This window comes from Rhea americana, unplaced genomic scaffold, assembly GCF_003343005.1.
Source record: "Rhea americana isolate MKP2758 unplaced genomic scaffold, rheAme1 scaffold_185, whole genome shotgun sequence".
In the NCBI taxonomy this organism is placed as follows: Eukaryota; Metazoa; Chordata; class Aves; order Rheiformes; family Rheidae; genus Rhea; species Rhea americana.
In genome coordinates, this window is record NW_028185983.1 from 1,683,757 (window position 1) to 1,702,468 (window position 18,712).

Below are 18,712 nucleotides of genomic sequence, written 5' to 3' on the forward strand. Positions count from 1 at the left end.
AAAAAAAAAACAACTATATGTTCTGTCCATGACAGTTTTTGCTTTGTGGGCTGTGGATGGCTGCAATGGGAAAAGAACTTACCTATCTGCTGTTTGACTTGCGATCCATTATTTCTGGCCTGCCGTTTGACTTTCTTGCAACACATTCTTTCTCAGTTTGCGTTATTTATGGGTTACCTTGACACACAGGGTAGATAGATATAAAACAAGTACATAAGTCAGTTGTATAAAGGTGTACATAGATCATTTGGTCATAGTCCTTCAGTAATCAGAAAAAAATGATTTCAGGAAAATTAGTGAAACTTCCTCCTCTGTTGTGGCAGTTTTAAAAGGTTTTTTTTGTTGTTGTTTTCTAAGTATGCTTATCAGGAGCCCTTTTATGAGTTCTGAGTTGTTCAGCTGCCAGAATCTATTAAAATGAGTCTGAAATTAGCATCAAAGCAACTACTTTTTGTTTTTCCTGCAGAAAGTCTGTTACTGTGATCAGCTTGTCTTGACAGTTGAACTAGCTGCAAAGCAGTCTTGCACTTAATGTTAAGAAATGCAGCAGTGGTAGGTATTTGCCCTCTTTTAAGTACATAAGTTAGTTTTCCTAAGTTGTCAGTAACTCCTGTGCTTCTTAAATATCAGTTGAATTTAAACAGATGTACATTTTTCCATAGGATAAATGATTTTGTTTCTGTTTCCTGCCCTGAACTCATCAGAAGTGTAGTACATGAAGCACTCTGCTGCCACAGAGCCGATTCACCTCTGTAGAGCAACATTGTGATTTCAGAGGGTCTAACTGTCAATGCTACRGTAAAACACACCAAATGACTTTTCTAATACTTCATAGTTTGGACTAGAAGATGTTTTTCCCAAGGGCTCCAGCAAAAGATAGCTTATACCTGGCTTCTGTGCAGCCAGGTATTATTACATCCATTATTATTGCATGTATTTACATTAGGATTTCAGTCTTATCTGTTGCCTGTGTGAGGAGAACTGCCTATAGTAATGGTGTGCTTTCAGCATATCGACAAAAAAGTCTGGCAAAGCTGTGTTCACTCTTATGGCAATGTGGGGTGTCCTGACCTCATCAGGCTGCACTCTGCATCAGACCATGGACAAACTATAAAATAAAGGTGGAAAAGATGAATGGATGAGTTGGAAGACTCTTCAATTTTTATTTTTAACAAAGAATATTAAATAAGCAAAGTCTTAGTATAATTTTAAGGCTGCCTTAAAGTCCCTAGCAAGTATTCCAGTGGACTCTTCTAAGTGTCCTTCACCTGATATCCACAGCAGGACTGGCAATTGGTACCCTGCCCCAAAATCCATCCTCCAACTGGAACCAGCTGTATGCTTTCAGTAGGCTTCTCTTTAGGTTTATATTCAACATGAGACTGCAAAATACTTTTATTTGGCCGTCAATCACTTTTACATAAGGATGAAAACTTTTGGCCTGCAAATAGACTTGATCAGTCTGTTGCAGTTATTTTTCACTTTCTAGCACCAGAAAGCAGCATTCAGTACAAACTAAGGTGATTTGCAAATAAATAGGGAGACAAAATGCCTGCTCTGAATGAAAAGCAAAGAGGAGGTAAGATACTGAGAATGCAAGTGACTAAGAGATGTTCAAAACTGATCTACTTAGTTCTTCATTTCTTCTTCCCTCTCAAGAGTCAGTCTATAGATGGTAAACCGTGGAGTTAAATTGTGGATTAACAGCTCTCTTTCAATCTACATATAACAGGATAGGTCTCACTACCCCTGATGAGTTACTGTTATGCCAAGTCCAGTCCCTTCCCTTCTTGCGAGCAGCTGATGACTCTAAAACAATTTAGTAGGCAGCCTAGATATGAGTATGTAGCTGCTGGACACCTCTGGGGCTATTCCATGCCTGCTTGATGTGCCAGGAAATCTAATTCAGTCAAGACTTTCAGAGTAAGTAGGATATGATCTCAGTGACCAACCTCTTACTGTAGCATTAAAAGTGATTGAAAATGTGCTCAGAGACTTTTCAGTCATTCAGAGTTAGCCCCTAGTAGAAGATGCCTCAGATAAAAGATCTTTTTTATTTTCCTGCCTCTTGCACAGCCAAAGGAATGGATCATCTTCTTTGACCCCAGATAAATCTGACTTCAAATGCTTCTCTGCAAGGTAATGGTAAGAGGATTCTTAGTGCTCATTCATAACTATATGTCCTTAATTAAGGAGTTCAAGGATGCACTTAAAATGCCAACCTGAGCATGTAGCAGGCCCTACCACTTCTGAGAATAAATTCTAATTTTACATGCAGGAAAAGAGCTTAAAGAGTATTTCTGAGCATTTAAGCTATCGCTTTATATCAATATATCATGATGCTTGCCTGAGTTTACTTTTAATTGGCAAGAACCTCCTGTGAGACAGTAGGAAAGTTAGACTATCAAGATGGAAGGAGAGTGAATGTACGCATATGTACACGTTCATATATGCGTAAACATTCTTGAGTATTTTGTTAGACTGGGCCCTTATGTTTGCTCCTTTTGTGTTGTCTCTGCTTTTCTAGTTTTATGAATAGTTCCTGAAGCCCGAGGTACTGTTTTGTGACCGTCAAAGACTCTTTTTTTGCTTTAGTTCCAGAGTAGGGCTTCTTCACCAAGAAGCAACACATTGCCTTGCTTAAATATGAGATCAGACCTTGAAGGGAGAAAAATTTGCATCCTGATTCTCTATTTCTGTACCAGAGACATCATTTACACCTGTCTAAATCAATATAAAAGGCAACCACATTATTTTTTATACTGACCAAAAGCAATGAAATACTAGGTATTTTAAGAATAATAGAAAGTTTACAAAAAATACATCATAGAAAAGTGAATGTAAATATCTTTATGAAGGTATATATTCATTTAAATATACTATTACTTTTCATGTTAAGGAATTCAGAACAGAATTCAAAGATTCTTTTCTCATTAGAGTAACAAGCCTTAGTTTAAAAAAGAAAGCAGTATTTGCACTTCTGCTTTTTAATGTTTTGTGTCTAGCTGAAATCTATCACTTTCAGTTTATCTACCATATACAGGTTATTTTAAGTTTTCGTTATTGGTGCACTACGTGGAATTTTTACATGAAAATGCCAAACTTTCTATCTGTGCCATTCCATACAACTACATACATACATAAATCATAAAAACATGACTTGTATAATTGAAACAATCTTCCAGTAGAAGTGAGCAATTTTAAAGGGAAACCGAAAAATGTGGATCAATTCCTGTTAATTATACTTCTCTTTCGAAACAACATGCTAAAGAAAGCCTTGAGCAATTGTGTTCCTCTTGCTGTTCATATTTATAARTGACGGAGCCTCTGCTTGGAGGGTCTTTAGCTGTTTCCTTCTTACCACCACTCACTCTGTTTTTTGACAGTATACTGCAGGGTAATGTCACGGTCATGTTTGTATACGATGCGTGCTAAAAGCATGCAGTGCAAGGGAATGATGGAGCAGAACCGCTGCCTCCAGCTTCCTCCCAGCACTGCTGGATGCCCTGCACGAGCAGGGTCTTGTCATAGCCCTAAAATTAAACTGGCTTTCCAGGGCTCCAATTCAGGTACAGGAGGGAGTGAAAAAACAGGGTCTCTTTTGCCTCCAGTGATTTCTTGCCAACTTTTCTTATGACACATCTACTGTGGCGCTGATCTTCGTAGCTGTGCTCATAATGCTTTGGTTCATTATTGGTTTTCATCTGCTTTTGCACATTATGAATTTTAAAGAAGGATTTTTTCTTCTTTCCAATAAATTGTCTCATAAGTTGCACGATGAATCTTGTTTCTGTTCTGTACAAACTATTTTGTAACTTGAAGCAGTGAAATATTTACCAAATAAAAAAATACTTCTTGAAGGCCTGAATTATGCTGGACTACTGTGCCATGTGGGTTGTGAAGAGGACCTTTTTGCTTGTAATGCTTGTTAGCCTAGACAGTTGCTTTCACCACGGTGGAGATCGTAGAGGGAGTTGAGGTGTTGTTCAGTCTGTATGTAATTATCAGTAGTGGCGGTTGTAATTTAAATCAGAGCCTGTTTTCTGTGGTTGGTGTTTGTTAATTTTATTAAGAAGGAAGAAATCTAAGGCCAAAGCCCTTCAAAAATATATAACACTCCTTCATTGCAGTTGTGGTTCTCAGCTTAGATAGAGCTGAGTCGTAACCAGCTGCTCACTTTTTAGGCTTAGCTCTCAGGAATTTCCAATGCTGCTGTGCATTTTGCACTGTGGTGGGGCAGTGTTGAAGTATCATTCAACCCCATTCACAATGTAGTCTTTTTTCTTAAAGGAAACAGCTTCATTAAGAATAATAATGCTGTGAAACATTTTGAGAAAAAAAACAAACTAAAGTTACTTAAGCGTTTCTCCAAAAGTGTTAATTGTTAGTGATTGACTTTTTGTAGGAGTTCTCTGGAATCTATCTTCCTGTGATGCACTGAAAATGCCAATCATCCAGGATGCCCTCGCAGTGTTGACCAATGCAGTGATCATCCCACACTCTGGATGGGAAAACTCTCCGCTCCAGGATGATCATAAAATACAGCTCCATTCATCACAGGTGCTGCGCAATGCCACTGGGTGCCTACGGTGAGTATGGCAAAATACTTCCTTTGCCTTCATGATCTTGCTTTATCTTGAACTGTTGTGTTTCATTTGTAGACACCTGTAAAATTTGGTTGTGTGTCTGCAATCAAGATGACTTCTGGTGCTGTAGACTTAAAGTTTGAAATTAATTAGAAAATAAGCTTCAGGCCATTTAAAAACAATCTCTAGAAACACTGTTGTGGGTTTTCCTTTTTTCTTAATGGCTTTGACCAATCCCCTCATCAAAGCTTGTATATACAGATGTTTTACTTCTTATCTGTCAATATGTACTCACTATTACATCCAATTTAATTAGCAAAAAAAGTAACAAAGATGCTTCCACAAAGTAACATTATAATGCCTTGTGGGTTCCAGATGCTATTGGCAATGGTGTGATAAATAGATAAAATAGATTTTTCATGCTCTGTGAAGATGGAAAATAGAGTGCAATAAGAGACCAACCAATTTAAAACTGTGCAGCTAGAATACCTAAACAGATCTTTAACAACTATGGTATATATATGTATGCAACTTGATGTATCTGTTCCTGATAGAACTGGAGACGTGGGAATGATGACAGGATGAACAAGAGGCATTTCAGTTTTGACAAAGTCTTACCAAAGAATTGAATCATAGCAACTTCTGAATTCCAATCTGTATCATTTTATTGAAATATTTTAACTTACTAGGCAAGTTCTTCAGGTGTTGACTTTTTTCTCCTTATATATTGGAGATTCTGTAATACACCTCACAGACATGTTATGAAGATTAATTAATATTCATAAATACATCAAAAAAAATGTTAGRTGAATAGCATATATCAGTAATACAGCTGTATGTTACATCCTAAGCAGAAATTCATCAAATAGGGCTAAAATCAGTTCAAAAAATATTATTTGGTTAGGAGGGCAAATCAAATGTGAATGTTTTCTACTTTTCCATAATAAGCACACTTTTCTCCTTGTGCTGTTTCTTCAAATGAAATATCTCTAGAAAAAAGTAGTACTATTACTGATTGTTTATACATAATCAGAAGAGGATAAAATATAGAAGGTAATAACTTCCATAGTGCAAATATATAGGGCATAAATACTAGCATGTGTATGACTACATCAGCTAAGTTGAGATATGTGGCAAAACTTAGGTATTTGTATCTGAGCTGTCTTGATTTTGAAAAGAACCTGGTAATATAACTATGTTGCATTGCATTGTATTCAAATCACTAACAAAGAGAGTTGCTTAAATTGCTGTGACAGACGTGATTCTGTCCAGGTCTGTACCATCCCATTCACACTTCYAATGCTCAATCTGTGGCAGCTAAAGAGCTGCCTCTGAAAGGAGGGCCCATGACAGGTGTGGGGCTTCTCAGAGCATGCACATTCAGTGTTGGCGTCCCCTTTTAATTTCTTTCTGATCTTAGACCCTCCATATTTCCCAGATGCATTTCTCTTCTCTTTAGTGGCTTCAGGTATTTATTTGGCATTCATCGATCTTCTTTCGATAATTTCATCCCGGTTAGTTCTGTGTAGCTGCTACTTGGCAGGGACAGGACACATGGAGTGTTGAACTTGCTTTTGCTTCACCCCAGCAAGAACTTTCTTGTTTACCTTTCTCCAGTTGCTGTTGAAATCTGTCTCTCTGAACAAAATGTGAAGTTCGAGGTTGTGCCAGGGAGAAAACTGTAAGTTGATCTCTGAAGTGATGATTGGATTCTAGCCTTGTATTCCTCTAGGATAATGGGGCTGTAGGCTGGAAGAACCTGTGAAGGTCAGGAAGAGAAGATTAGAAAGTTCTTGTTCTTACTGGAGCTGATATGAATAATGCATACCTAGTGCAGTTAGTACATTAGTACACTGTGTCGTTTCTTTAAGTTCCTTCCCCCATCAGCTTTTAACAACTTTCACGCTTTCTACTTAGGACTAGATACAAGTCTCAGATTTCCACTTCATGGTCTCATTGGATGGGGAGATAATGTGAACCAAGAAGATGTAATAGGTTTGCTGCCAAAGCCCTTGCTTTGCTTATCTGATAAATGGAAAGTACATTGCCATCTGCTGTGGGAAAATTTGTTTGAAGACTCTCTTTAGCTGTCCTCTGCAGTTTTCTTTTTTTTTCCTTTGGTTTAAGCTGTTGTTTGAGAAAGGACATTAATATTACCTGCATCAAAGTTTTGATTTTTTTTGATGATGCCAGGTATCATAGGAAAAATACTGTTCTTTGAAATATTCAATAAATGTTTCTAAATCTCTGATGCTGATAGACTTCAGAAATGTCACGAGGTATTCCATAGGATTTAATGCTAAAAATATGCTGTGAGGGTTTTTTTTTAATCTTCTATGCTTTTGTTTTTCTGATGCATTCACTGTTGAAAGCTTTAAATAATAAGTGAGAGGTGCTATAATACAATTCCTTCCTATATACAATGCTAATAAATAGTTTACAATGAGAATTAAATAAGAATACTGAGATTTTTGTTCTGAGTTTTTTCACTGTATTATATGAATTATTATTTCTACTGCTCTTTTCTCATTTTTATGAGTTTTTTGTCTTTTCAATTAAAAAATCACTTATTAATGACAGTTTTTAATATGCTTCCTTTTATCTGTTTATTCATTATCATTCTTAAATTGTTAATATATATTTAAAAAGATGCTATGTGGGCCCAGTACTGCACCCTCAGTTACACAGTAATCCAGTTAAGAACAATACAAAATCATATCAAATAGAGCAGCAAGATCAGACCTTTTCTTCTTGTTTTTTTCTTCTTTAATGAAAGATGTTATTTGCAAACTGCACTCTTGCATACTTTTGTGATTTGAAAAAAGAAAATGGCTTTAAGAAAATATTGTACTATTTAATTTCACATAAATTGAATCTTTTGAAATTGTTTGGATAATTCAAAGCTCTAAGCACTGCATTGTACCTATAACTTATAAATTTAATCTTCATATTCATCTTTCATGAAAGATTGCATGACCTCAAATGTGATATGTATTAGAGTAATTACCCGATTTACTTGCCTCCCCTCTGAGGTACCAGTACCTTACCTCATTAAGTTCTGTGAAAGCTTTCCCTTTCTTTTCCTTTCTTTTCTTTTTTTTTTTTTTTTTTTTTTGGGTTTCACCTGAGATTGGCTCATTTGTTTTTGTAAAACACTTTATCTTTGGTTTATAGATTCTGATTCATTTGGACTTACTATGGAACTCAAATGAAAACTGAATTTTAAGTCCCAGTCACTTACATGAATATTTCCAATCCCTAATCTGAAATTTAAAAATCAAACAGGGAGATATTACACAATGTTTTCATAAGCTGAAGTGTCAAGCTTGCTTACCACAAAATGAGATTTSCTTCTGGAGGCCATCTAAAAAAACCGAAAATCCTTCTAAGAATTTAGTCTTGGTGTGCAGAATGGAATATTAAAGCAGTAAATTCTTAAAATTCTTCAAAATTATCAGATGAAATTCTATTAATTTAAATTCATCTTAAACTCATAGAAGAAAGAAGATCTCCAGTTTCCAGTCTGCTTCRTCAGTCCTTCTGTGTTCTCTTTAATTTTTCAGCATCCACTGAAGGTACAGGGGTGATTTTGAAAACTGAAAACGTACTAAAACATGTATCTCCTCTCTCCCCCACAAAGCATAACTTGATGTTTAGAAATTGTATGGGAGAGTAATCAAGTAGTTTTTGTTTATAAATGATCATACGTTTCAAATTTTCACACTTCATATTTTCACACTCATTAAATCTTTCACAAAATACCAGGAATTATTTCTTTCAATTGAAAAAAAAATGTAGCAAGCTTTCAGTGAATAAAAGAAAAAGGAGAAAGTGCTTTTAAAACATGAAATGAATGCAACTGACCCAGTAATTGGTTTCTGGATAGGTTAATTTTTGGAAAGAACATTACCCTATTATAACAATTCGTGTTAGCTGTGAAGTCTAAATTTCAAGGTTTTTTTAATTGTTTTYCAGATGAATGATCTGTTTCACATTTTCAGCCAATGTATTTGTCCTACAGTTTTATTTTTCTTCGAGTTCTTATCTGAACATCCAAAAGTTATTGTTTCCTATTCTTAGAAACTTCTATAATCCATTTGAATGTAACATTTTTCTGCATACTGACAATAGAAAATGTGGGAGCAGCATAAAATAAATAGCACAGATTATATTATTCATCATCTGTTCTGTTTCTTAAGAAACAAATATATCTATATAGAGAGATATGAAAGTATCCATGTATATATRCATATATGGGCTGATATTGAAATTAAAATGTGCTTTCATCTTTATTCACCAGTACAAGCTCTGAATATCTTCAGTTGGGTGAAAATGAAGCTGGCTCCTTACTGTAGGACCAGCATGTTTGCTAATGATTACTTGATTCTTCTCCCATCAGCAGGGCCATAGCTGTTTTTCCATAAGTTTATATAGTAGTGGGTGTAGAGATGTTGAACTGAGCAACTAGTCTCAGTATCTGCCTTGCTTTTTCTGGAGCACAGAAGATATTTCTCAAGCAGACATTGCAGTCTTGTGCATCTGCTGGATGCCTGCTGTAAAGCCGCTCAGCAAAGAAGGACCTGGGAGTTGACCATGAGCCAGCAGCATGTCCTTGYGGCCCAGAAGGCCAATGTTCTCCTGGGGTGCATCAGGAAGACATTGCCAGCAGGTCGAGGGAGGTGATCCTGCCCCTCTCCTCAGCCCTGGTGAAGCCACATCCAGAGTGCTGTGTCCAGTTCTGGGCTCCGCAGTGCAAGAGAGACAGAGCTACTGGAGAGAGTCCAGAAGAGGGCTGGATGACTCAGATGACAAAGAGACAGGAGCATGTCTCATATGAGAAAGGCTGAGAGAGCTGGGACTGTTCAAGCTGGAGAAGAGAAGGTTGGGGGGGGGATCTTATCCATGTGTATAAATATCTGAAGGGAGGGTGTGGGATGGYGCCAGTGACAGGACAGAGACAACGGGCATAAACTGAACCACAGGAAGTTCCTCCTGAATATGAGGAAGAACTTTTCCTATGAGGCTGACTGAGCACTGGAACAGGTTCATAGAATCATAGAATCCATAAGGTTGGAAGGGACCTCCAGAGATCATCTGGTCCAACCTCCCCGCTCAGCAGGGTCACCTAGAGCATGTTAGACATGATTGCATCTAGGCGGGCCTTTGGAGCCTCTTCTAGGTGACCCTGCTGGAGCAGTGGGGATAGACTAGAAAGACTAGAAGTTTTCCCTTCCAACCTCAAGCATGCTGTGATTCTTTGAGAGACACAACTGCATGGAGGGCTATTGAGGCAAAATTATGCATTTGTAGAGAGGAAGAGTCCAAATCCACACTAAAGTTCTTTTCCTCCTCTTAGGCTCTTGTAGTCCTATCTTATCCTGAAGCGAGGTCTGTCTGCTGAATATAATTGAAGCTCTTAAAACTTTCAAAGCTACTGAAATTAAAATTCGTTCATTGTTAGATCGGCAGATTTATGCTAGTTATTTGCTTATGTTCAGTAAATGTATTGTGATAACAGACATATTTCACTTATTATGTGGACGTGCATGCTGTGTGTTCAGTCTCATTTGGCCACAACTAGGATTTTGAATCAGTTTAGAGCACTTCTAAACTCCAGCATTATACTGGTGTGTTGTGTGTGACAACATGTTCTGACACCTCTCCTCAGCATGAGGAGAATTTCTCCAGGAGCTAGAATAGGAAGTGAGAGCAGAGGAAAGCCTTCTCAAGAAGCTGAGAAAAAGCTTAGGTTTGGAGCTTCTAATATCTGATTCAGGGATTTCAATCAGTTTCACTAAAACCTTAAGTCTTAGTAAAACTGTATCATTTAAGCCCCTGGTGTCAGGCAATGGACTAACAACTAAGTGTGGGAGAATTTAGGAACTGATGTTTGAGGATTCCTGATGTATACTGTATGAAATATTACCAGATAATTTCCAATTTCATAAATACATTTAATATCGATGAGGATGTCTTAACCACAAATTTTACATCTTGCCTTTCTTTCCAGGTTAAAGCTGAATGGCATATAGATATATATTTAATGTAGAAGTTAAAAGCGTGATTATATTGTTTAATTTTAAACATATCAACTGAGAAGTTACTTGAACACAATGAATTTTGAAAAATTGCCTTTAATAAGCCTTGATAATGCCTCCTGGAATATCATATTGGAACATAGTTCTCAGGGTGGAAAATGAGCTGAACTTCTGTTTCTTGTCCTTTAAAACAAGATGTAAAAGACTGAATGTTAAGTTGCATTTACCTAATGGCAGTCATTTAAAAAAATTAGTAGATGTCTAAAAAAAATGCCTGTTTTTTTGAGGCTTTGAGTATTTCTAGACTATCACTGACTAATCAGCTCTGAAAGTCATTTGAGTTTTCATGTTTTTGATATTTAACTATGAATTTAAGTGTCTATATTCATGTCCCTCAATTCAGAACTTTCAGACAAGCATGGGCATGAATATTTGCAAAATAGAATTTTTTAAATGGCCTAAAATTTTCAACTCTTGTATAGATACATTTTCATGGATGTATTCCTGATCCTCCCAACCACAAAACAAAACTGGGAAAATGACAGGAAATGAATAAGGAGCCAGTCTGGTGTAACAGATGTATTGGACCTTTTCAAGAATCTGAAAGAAGGATCTAGCTTAGGAGAATGTCACAAACCAATCTGAAAGGCTACAAAGATTGTGCTCCGGTTAAGCATAAAGTTTAAGAGGCAAATTTATGCTGGATATGAGAGAGACTCTTCCTTACTGAATTCTGCAGTGATTCAGAAAGGTAACTGAAATAAAAATCTAATGTTATAATTTGGGGTAGGGGAAGATTTTAGTATGAATAAATCCTCAGATTACTGCAATATTACTTTTATTCAGAACATACTCAAGGGAGAAGTACCAACAAAATTAAATATGTAGCTATGCCAGATACTTAAGCATCCTACTTTTTCTTAAAAGTGCAGTTACTCCTATTTTTCATGTTCAGGAAATGAATATGATTTAAACAAGGTCACATTGTCTTTAATTACAGCAGTGGCACTCAAAATACCATTTCAAGTTCAGTATTTTTTCTGGATTTTTGGTGAAAGCTTTACTTTAAACCGTGAAATTGCCACCGCAATCTGGTAGCAGACCATAGCTCCGAAAATTCATTTGGGGCTCCAGTTACCAAAATCTCACAATGTACATGATATGAATGTATGTAATTCTTTTAGGAAAAAAAAATGACAATTTAACTGGGTGTTATACAGTTACAAGTGTTTACGTGTTTGTATCACAGGAGCCTATTCTTCCTGTAATTTATTAGTTAACTCCTGTTGGAAATTGTCCACAGACATCAAAAGAATAAATATGCCTCATTACCTTTACTTTCAGCTTAAGACAGTCTTAGATTCAGCAATGATGACGAAACTATTAACTGCTGCCTCTTAGACTAAATGGCTTATCATGTAGATTAGGCCTCGGATTAGGGATGTGTTGAAGATGGTGAGCTTTTCCAAGCTTTTTGTTAGTTTTAGTTCTTTTCAGATCGAATGCATGATGTTAACTAATGCAAAAATTAAATGTCCACCTCATATCTGCATTTTTAGGCAGTGTTAATTTACATTTTGTCAGTTTTAAGTAGTGTGGGTATGAAAGTTATGAAGAAAATGAAATCATTTGTTTTGTGAAAGGTTAGATTTGGGGGGGGGGGTTCAGAACAGCTTTCATTCATGTAGCAGTGAGTGTTAGGTTGACACATGTTTTCAGAAGCTTATAATAAAGTATGTTCTGAATCTTGGTGGCCTTTAGATTTGATCTGAGTTGACTCCAAGTCCAGCTGATTATAACAGGCCTCCTTCTTGATGGACAGCTCTACAACTGAATGTCACAGTGCCATTGCTGGTTTCTTTTTGCCTATCAGGTGCATGTCTTTTATAGAAATGTTCACAAGGAACAGGGAGGTTAGACTAGAAGGTCTGCAGAGGTCCCATCCAACCTCGACCACTCTGTGATTCTGTGACCTTTGCCTGTTCGATCAGAAAGTGGAAACTCTGATGATGGTGAAGGTTGGAAGCTGGTGACTTGTGGTACCAGGACAAGGGCTTCTACTCCACCAGGAGACTTGTAGCTTGGGAATAGGTTCACTCCCCTTGTAGCTGTTAAGGAGCTAGGAACATTGTCAAATAGAGTATCAGTGCCAGCTGAGCCTCAGCCACAGGAGGAAGCAAGCAAGGGGTAACAGAGGAAGACACTGCTGCAGGGACAGAGGCCCCCATCTGCCAATCTGACCTGCTCTCTAGGGAGGTTTGCTGCTTGCCAGGGCCTCACATTCAGGATGTTTTAGAGAAGGTGCTGAGGCTTTTCAAGCCCTTGGACTATTACCTTCTGCTACTCTTACATATGGACACCAATGATAACGCCAGGGGAGGCCTGGGAATTTCAAATGTGACTATATGGCTCTGCGGGTGATAGTCAAAGGCATAAGGGTCTGAGTAGTGGGCTCCTCAATCGTGCCAGTGAAGGGAAATGACCTTAGAAGAACTAAATTGATCCTGTGAGTCAATAATTGATTGTGCAGCTGGTGTTGGCTGTGGGACCCTCTTCAAGGACAGACAACTGCTTGGCAGAGATGGGATCCACCTGACAAAATGAGGTGGAAGTATCTTTGCCAACAGAGTGGCCAACCTGATAAGGAGGACTTTAAAAAAGCAATGATGAGGGAAGGAGGGAATGACTGGCAATTAAGTAAAGAAGTGGTGGATGGGGTTGGCAGCAGGTAATGTGGACAGAAGGGACCTCTTGATCAACAAAACAGGACTGAAGTGGAATCATTTGAGGCATATGCATTTAAATAAGGAACTGCCTGTGGGATTACATTATCAGGAAAGCTCTCATGCCCTTTCTAGGAAGTCAGCATGCCATGGTTCCTTTTCGAAGTGCCTGTACAGTAATGCACACAGGATGGGAAACAAACAGGAGGAATTAGAAGTCTGTGTGCAGTTACAGGGCAGTGATCTCACTGGGATCATAGAGACATGGCAGGATAGTTCACAGGCTGGAGTGCTGCGATGGATAGATACAAGCTCTTTAGGAAGAATAGGCAAGGAGGAGGAGTTGCCCTTTATGTGAGAGAGCTGCAGGAATACATGGTCCTCTGCCAGGGGACAGGTGAGGGGCTAGCTGAGAGCTTACGGGTCATGACAAGCAGGCAGATCAATATAGGTGACACTGTACTGAGTGTATTTATAGACTGTCTGTTTAGTAAAAGAAGTAGACAAGAACTTCTACATATAATCAGAAGATGCCTCAAATTCACAAGCTATGGTCCTCATGGGGCACTTTAATCATCCAAATATCTGCTGGAGGGACAGCACATCAGTGCACAAGCAATCCAGGAGGTTTCTGAAGTGCATTGATGACAATTTTGTAGTACTGTTGGTCAAGGAGCCAATGAGGAGATATACTCTGCCGGACTTCATACTTACAAACAAGGAAGAACTGGTTGAAGATGTGAAAGCTGTGGAAACCTTGGCTGCAGTGACCATGAGATGGTGGAATTCAAGATCTGGAAAGGAGGGAGCAGAATCACGAAAAGCTGGATCCCAACCCTGGATTTTAGGAAGGCAGAATATGGTCTGTTCAAGGACCTGCTTGGAAGAATCTCTTGTGATATGGCCCCAGAAGGAAGAGGAGTCAAGGAGAGCTGGCTGATGAATTCAGGGATCAACTCCTCCCTAGTCAATGTCATAAGTTACTCTCTTGAAGGTTAATTCATACAGAGAGTTTGTTAAATCATGTGAACAATTTATTTAATTAAGTAAGCAGCCACAAGCAAAACAGCGCTGGGCGGCCGGGGAGTCTCAGCTCCGCCAACGGCGTGCGCCTCCTTCACATACAGTCCCCTTTTTATAATCTGCGTTGTAATCTCCTGGTGTGTTTTGCGCATGTGTGAGTTGCTGGGGGGGTCGTCTGAAGCTCTCTGGTGGTCGTGGAGAGGAAGGCCGTGGYCKTCTTCTGTCTCTTTATTTTGGTTTGTCTCCTTGTGAGTGATCACAGGGGTTTGCTTATCTGTTGTGTTGACTCCCTTTTGGGATGYTGTTCTGWGAGAAAATTACAGGYGCCTGCTTATCTTTTCTTTATCCTTTTACCTTCAAAACCTCTGAGCAGCTTGTTGCTTACTTCAGCTCTTCATAGTCCTGCAAGATAGCTAGGGCCCCGACACTGGTTCCACAAGGGGTCATATAAGCTTTTGTGCTTACCATAATTTATTTGTCTGACACCATGTCTCAACCCTGATTGTTGTAAAACCTCCTCCTCCCCCTCCATCGGCTTATTCCTCCTTCTAAACAATGAACAAATAGTTACAATTTATTRCAGTCAAGAATGGTCCATCTTACAAGCAGGAAATCACACAAAGGTATCAAGATGCCTGCATGGATGAACAAGGAGCTTCTGACCAAACTCAAACATAAAAAAGAAGTATACCAAAGGTATAAGGGGCAGGTGACCCAGGAAGGATGTAAACACACTCTTTGAACATGTGAGGTTAAGATTAGGGGAGCTAAAGCCCACCAGTAGCTGACAAGGGGCATGAAGGGCTACAAGAATGGCTTAAGTACATAAGCAGAAAAAGGAAGGAAAGCTAGGGAAAACATGGGCTTGTTGCTAAATGAGGCAGAGGCCCCRATGAAAAGGACACAGAAAAAGCAGAGGTATTGAATTTCTTTTTCACCTCAATCTTTATTAGTAAAATGATCTTTCAGAATCTCAGTACCTCGTGCAGGAAGCCTGGAGCTTACTAGACTTACCCTTTGTGGGGAAGGATCAGGTTAGGTAACATTTAAACAAACTGGACAAACACAAGTCCATGACAGGATGCACACATGAGCACTGAGGGAGCTGGCCAGTGTAATTGAGAGGCCACACTCAATTACCTTTAAAAGCTCATGGTACCTGAGAGAGGTTCCAGAGGACTGGAAGAAAGCACATACCACCCCTGTCTTCAAGTAGGGTCACCTGGAACATGTTGCACAGTGTCATGTCTAGGCAAGTTTCGAATATCTCCGGAGAAGGAGACYCCACAACCTCTCTGGGCAACCTAGTCCAGTGCCCTGTCACTCTCACAGTAAAGTTTTTCCTCATACTCAGACAGAACTTCCTGTGGTTCAGTTTGTGCCCATTGCCTCTTCTCCTGTCACATGGGACAACTGAAAAGAGTTTGTCCTCATCCCCTTGACACCYTCCATTCAGATACTTGGAGACATTGATAAGATCCCCCCTCAGTCTTCTCGTCTCCAGGCTAAAGAGGCCCAGCTCTCGCAGCCATTCCTCACAGGGCAGATGCTCCAGTCCTCTGATCACCTTCGTAGCCCTACATTGGACTCTCTCCAGTAGCTCCATGTCTCTCTTGTCCTGGAGAACCCAGAACTGGACACAGTACTTGAGATGAGGCCTCCCCAGGGCTGAGTAGAGGGCCAGGATCACCTCCCTCCACCTGCTGGCAACATTCTTCCTAATACACCCCAGGATACAATTGGCCTTCTTGGCCACAAGGACATGCTGCTGGCTGATGGTCAACTTGTCATCCACCAGCACTCCCARGTCCTTCTCTGCAGAGCTGCTCACCAGAGGATCAGCCCCCAGCTTGTACTGGCGCATAGAGTTAAAACGTTGAACAGGATGGGACCCAGGAGGATCAGAGTAGAGATCTTTTAGGCAAACTTGACACCCACAAATCCATGGGCCCTGATCGGATGCACCCACGGGTACTGAGGGAGCTGGCAGATATAGTTGCCTGGCCATTCTCCATAATGTTTTTGAAACATCATGGAGAACTGGAAAGGTGCCTGAGCACTGGAAGAAAGCCAGTGTCACTGCAGTCTTCAAAAAGGGCAAGAAGGAGGACCCAGGGAACTATAGGCCAGTCAGCCTGCCTTCCATCCCTGGAAAGGTGATGGAACAGCTCATCCTGGATGCCATCTCTATGCATGTGGAAGAAAAGAAGGTGATCAGGAGTAGCCAGCATGGATTCACCAAGGGGAAATCCTGCTTAACCAATCTGATAGCCTTCTCTGATGGAATGACTGGCTGGGTAGATGAGGGGAGAGCAGTCGATGTTGTGTACCTTGACTTCAGCAAAGTTTTCAACACTGTCTCCCATAACATCCTCCTAGGTAAGCTCAGAAAGTGCAGGCTAGATGAGTGGACAGTGAGGTGAATTGAGAACTGGCTGAAAGGCAGAGCTAAGTCGATTGTCATCAGTCGTGCAGAGTCTAGTTAGAGGCTTGTAGCTAGTGGTGTCCCCCAGGGCTCAGTACTGGGCCAGTCCTGTCCGACTTAATCATCAGTGACCTGGAGGAAGGCACAGAGTGCYTCCTCAGCAAGTTTGCTGATGATCCCAAGCTGGGAGGAGTGGCTGATACACCGGAGGGCTGTGCTGCCTTCAGAGAGACTTGGACAGGCTGGAGAGCTGGGTGGAGAGGAACCTCCTGAGGTTCAACAAGGGCAAGGGCAGAGTCCTACACCTAGGGAGAAATAACGCTAGGCACCAGTACAAGCTGGGGGCTGACCCTCTGGAGAGCAGCTCTGCAGAGAAGGACTTGGGAGTGCTGGTGGATGACAAGTTGACCATCAGCCAGCAGCATGTCCTTGTGGCCAAGAAGGCCAATTGTATCCTGGGGTGTATTAGGAAGAATGTTGCCAGCAGGTGGAGGGAGGTGATCCTGGCCCTCTACTCAGCCCTRGGGAGGCCTCATCTYRAGTAYTGYGTCCAKTTCTGGGYTCTCCAGGACAAGAGAGACATGGAGCTACTGGAGAGAGTCCAATGTAGGGCTACGAAGGTGATCAGAGGACTGGAGCATCTGCCCTGTGAGGAATGGCTGCGAGAGCTGGGCCTCTTTAGCCTGGAGACGAGAAGACTGAGGGGGGATCTTATCAATGTCTCCAAGTATCTGAATGGAGGGTGTCAAGGGGATGAGGACAAACTCTTTTCAGTTGTCCCATGTGACAGGAGAAGAGGCAATGGGCACAAACTGAACCACAGGAAGCTCYGCCTGAACGTGAGGGGGGATTTCTTCCCTGTGAGAGTGACAGGGCACTGGACTAGGTTGCCCAGAGAGGTTGTGGAGTCTCCTTCTCCGGAGATATTCAAGGCCCGCCTGGACCTGATCCTGTCTAACATCCTCTAGGTGACCCTACTGGAGCAGGGATGTTGGACTAGATGATCTCCAGAGGTCTCTTACCGATTCTGTGATAGAGAAGCCAACAAGGAGACATGCTGTGCTGGATCTCATGCTTACAAAGAAGGAAGGGCTGGTTGGGGGTGTTGTGAAGGCTGGGGGCAACTTTGGCTGCAGTCTCCATGCTATGGTGCAGTTCAGGATCCTGTGAGGAAGCAGCAAGGCAAGAACAGGGTCAGATCCCTGGACTTCTAGGGAGCAAACTTGGGCCTCCTTGGGGACCTGCTTGGAAGAACCCCATGGGACAGGGCCCCAGAAGGAAGAGGGGTCCAAGAAAGCTGGTGCATAGTCAAGGATCACTTCCTCCAAGCCCAAGAATGGTGCACCCCAGTGAGCAAGAAGTTAAGTGAAGGAGGCAGGAGACCTGCACGGATYAACAAGGAGCTCCTGGAAAAATTCAAAGAGAAGAAGGAAGCATACAGAAGAAGGCGGAAGCAGGGACAAGGCACCTGGGAGGAATACAGAGATGTCATCCAAGAATGCAGGGAGGGGGCAAGGAAGGCCAAAGCCCATTTGGAGCTTAGCTGGGTGAGAGCTGTCAAGAACAACAAGAAATGCTAGTTTAAATACATCGGTAACAAAAGGAGAACGAAGGGAAATGTGGGCCCACTGCTGAAGGGGGCAGGGACCCTGGTGACAAAAGATGGAGAAACGAAGAAGTTGCCTTGGTTGAGGAGGATCAGGTTAGGGATCACTTAAGCAAACCGGACATGCACAGGTCCATGGGCCCTGACAGCTTGCACCAACGCGTGCTGAGGGAGCTGGCCAATGCCACCGCAAGGCCGCTCTCGATCGTCTTTGGAAGGTCACAGCAATCAGGAGAAATGCCTGAGGACTGGAGGAAAGCCCATGTCAATCCAGCCTTCAAAAGGGGCAACAAGGAGAACCCTGGGAACTA

The 18,712-nt window shown here is 40.9% G+C and overlaps 1 protein-coding gene across 3 annotated transcripts in view; it reads left to right on the forward strand.

Annotated features, from left to right (window-relative positions):
- The window catches only part of CTNND2 (catenin delta 2), a 655,980-nt gene that overhangs the window by 516,464 nt on the left and 120,804 nt on the right, over positions 1 to 18,712 (forward strand). For all 3 annotated transcript variants that reach the window (XM_085302090.1, XM_085302091.1, XM_085302092.1), the window contains one exon: positions 4,406 to 4,589. In XM_085302090.1, the coding sequence (XP_085158216.1) occupies positions 4,406 to 4,589 (184 nt within the window). The remainder of the gene's footprint in view (positions 1 to 4,405; positions 4,590 to 18,712) is intronic.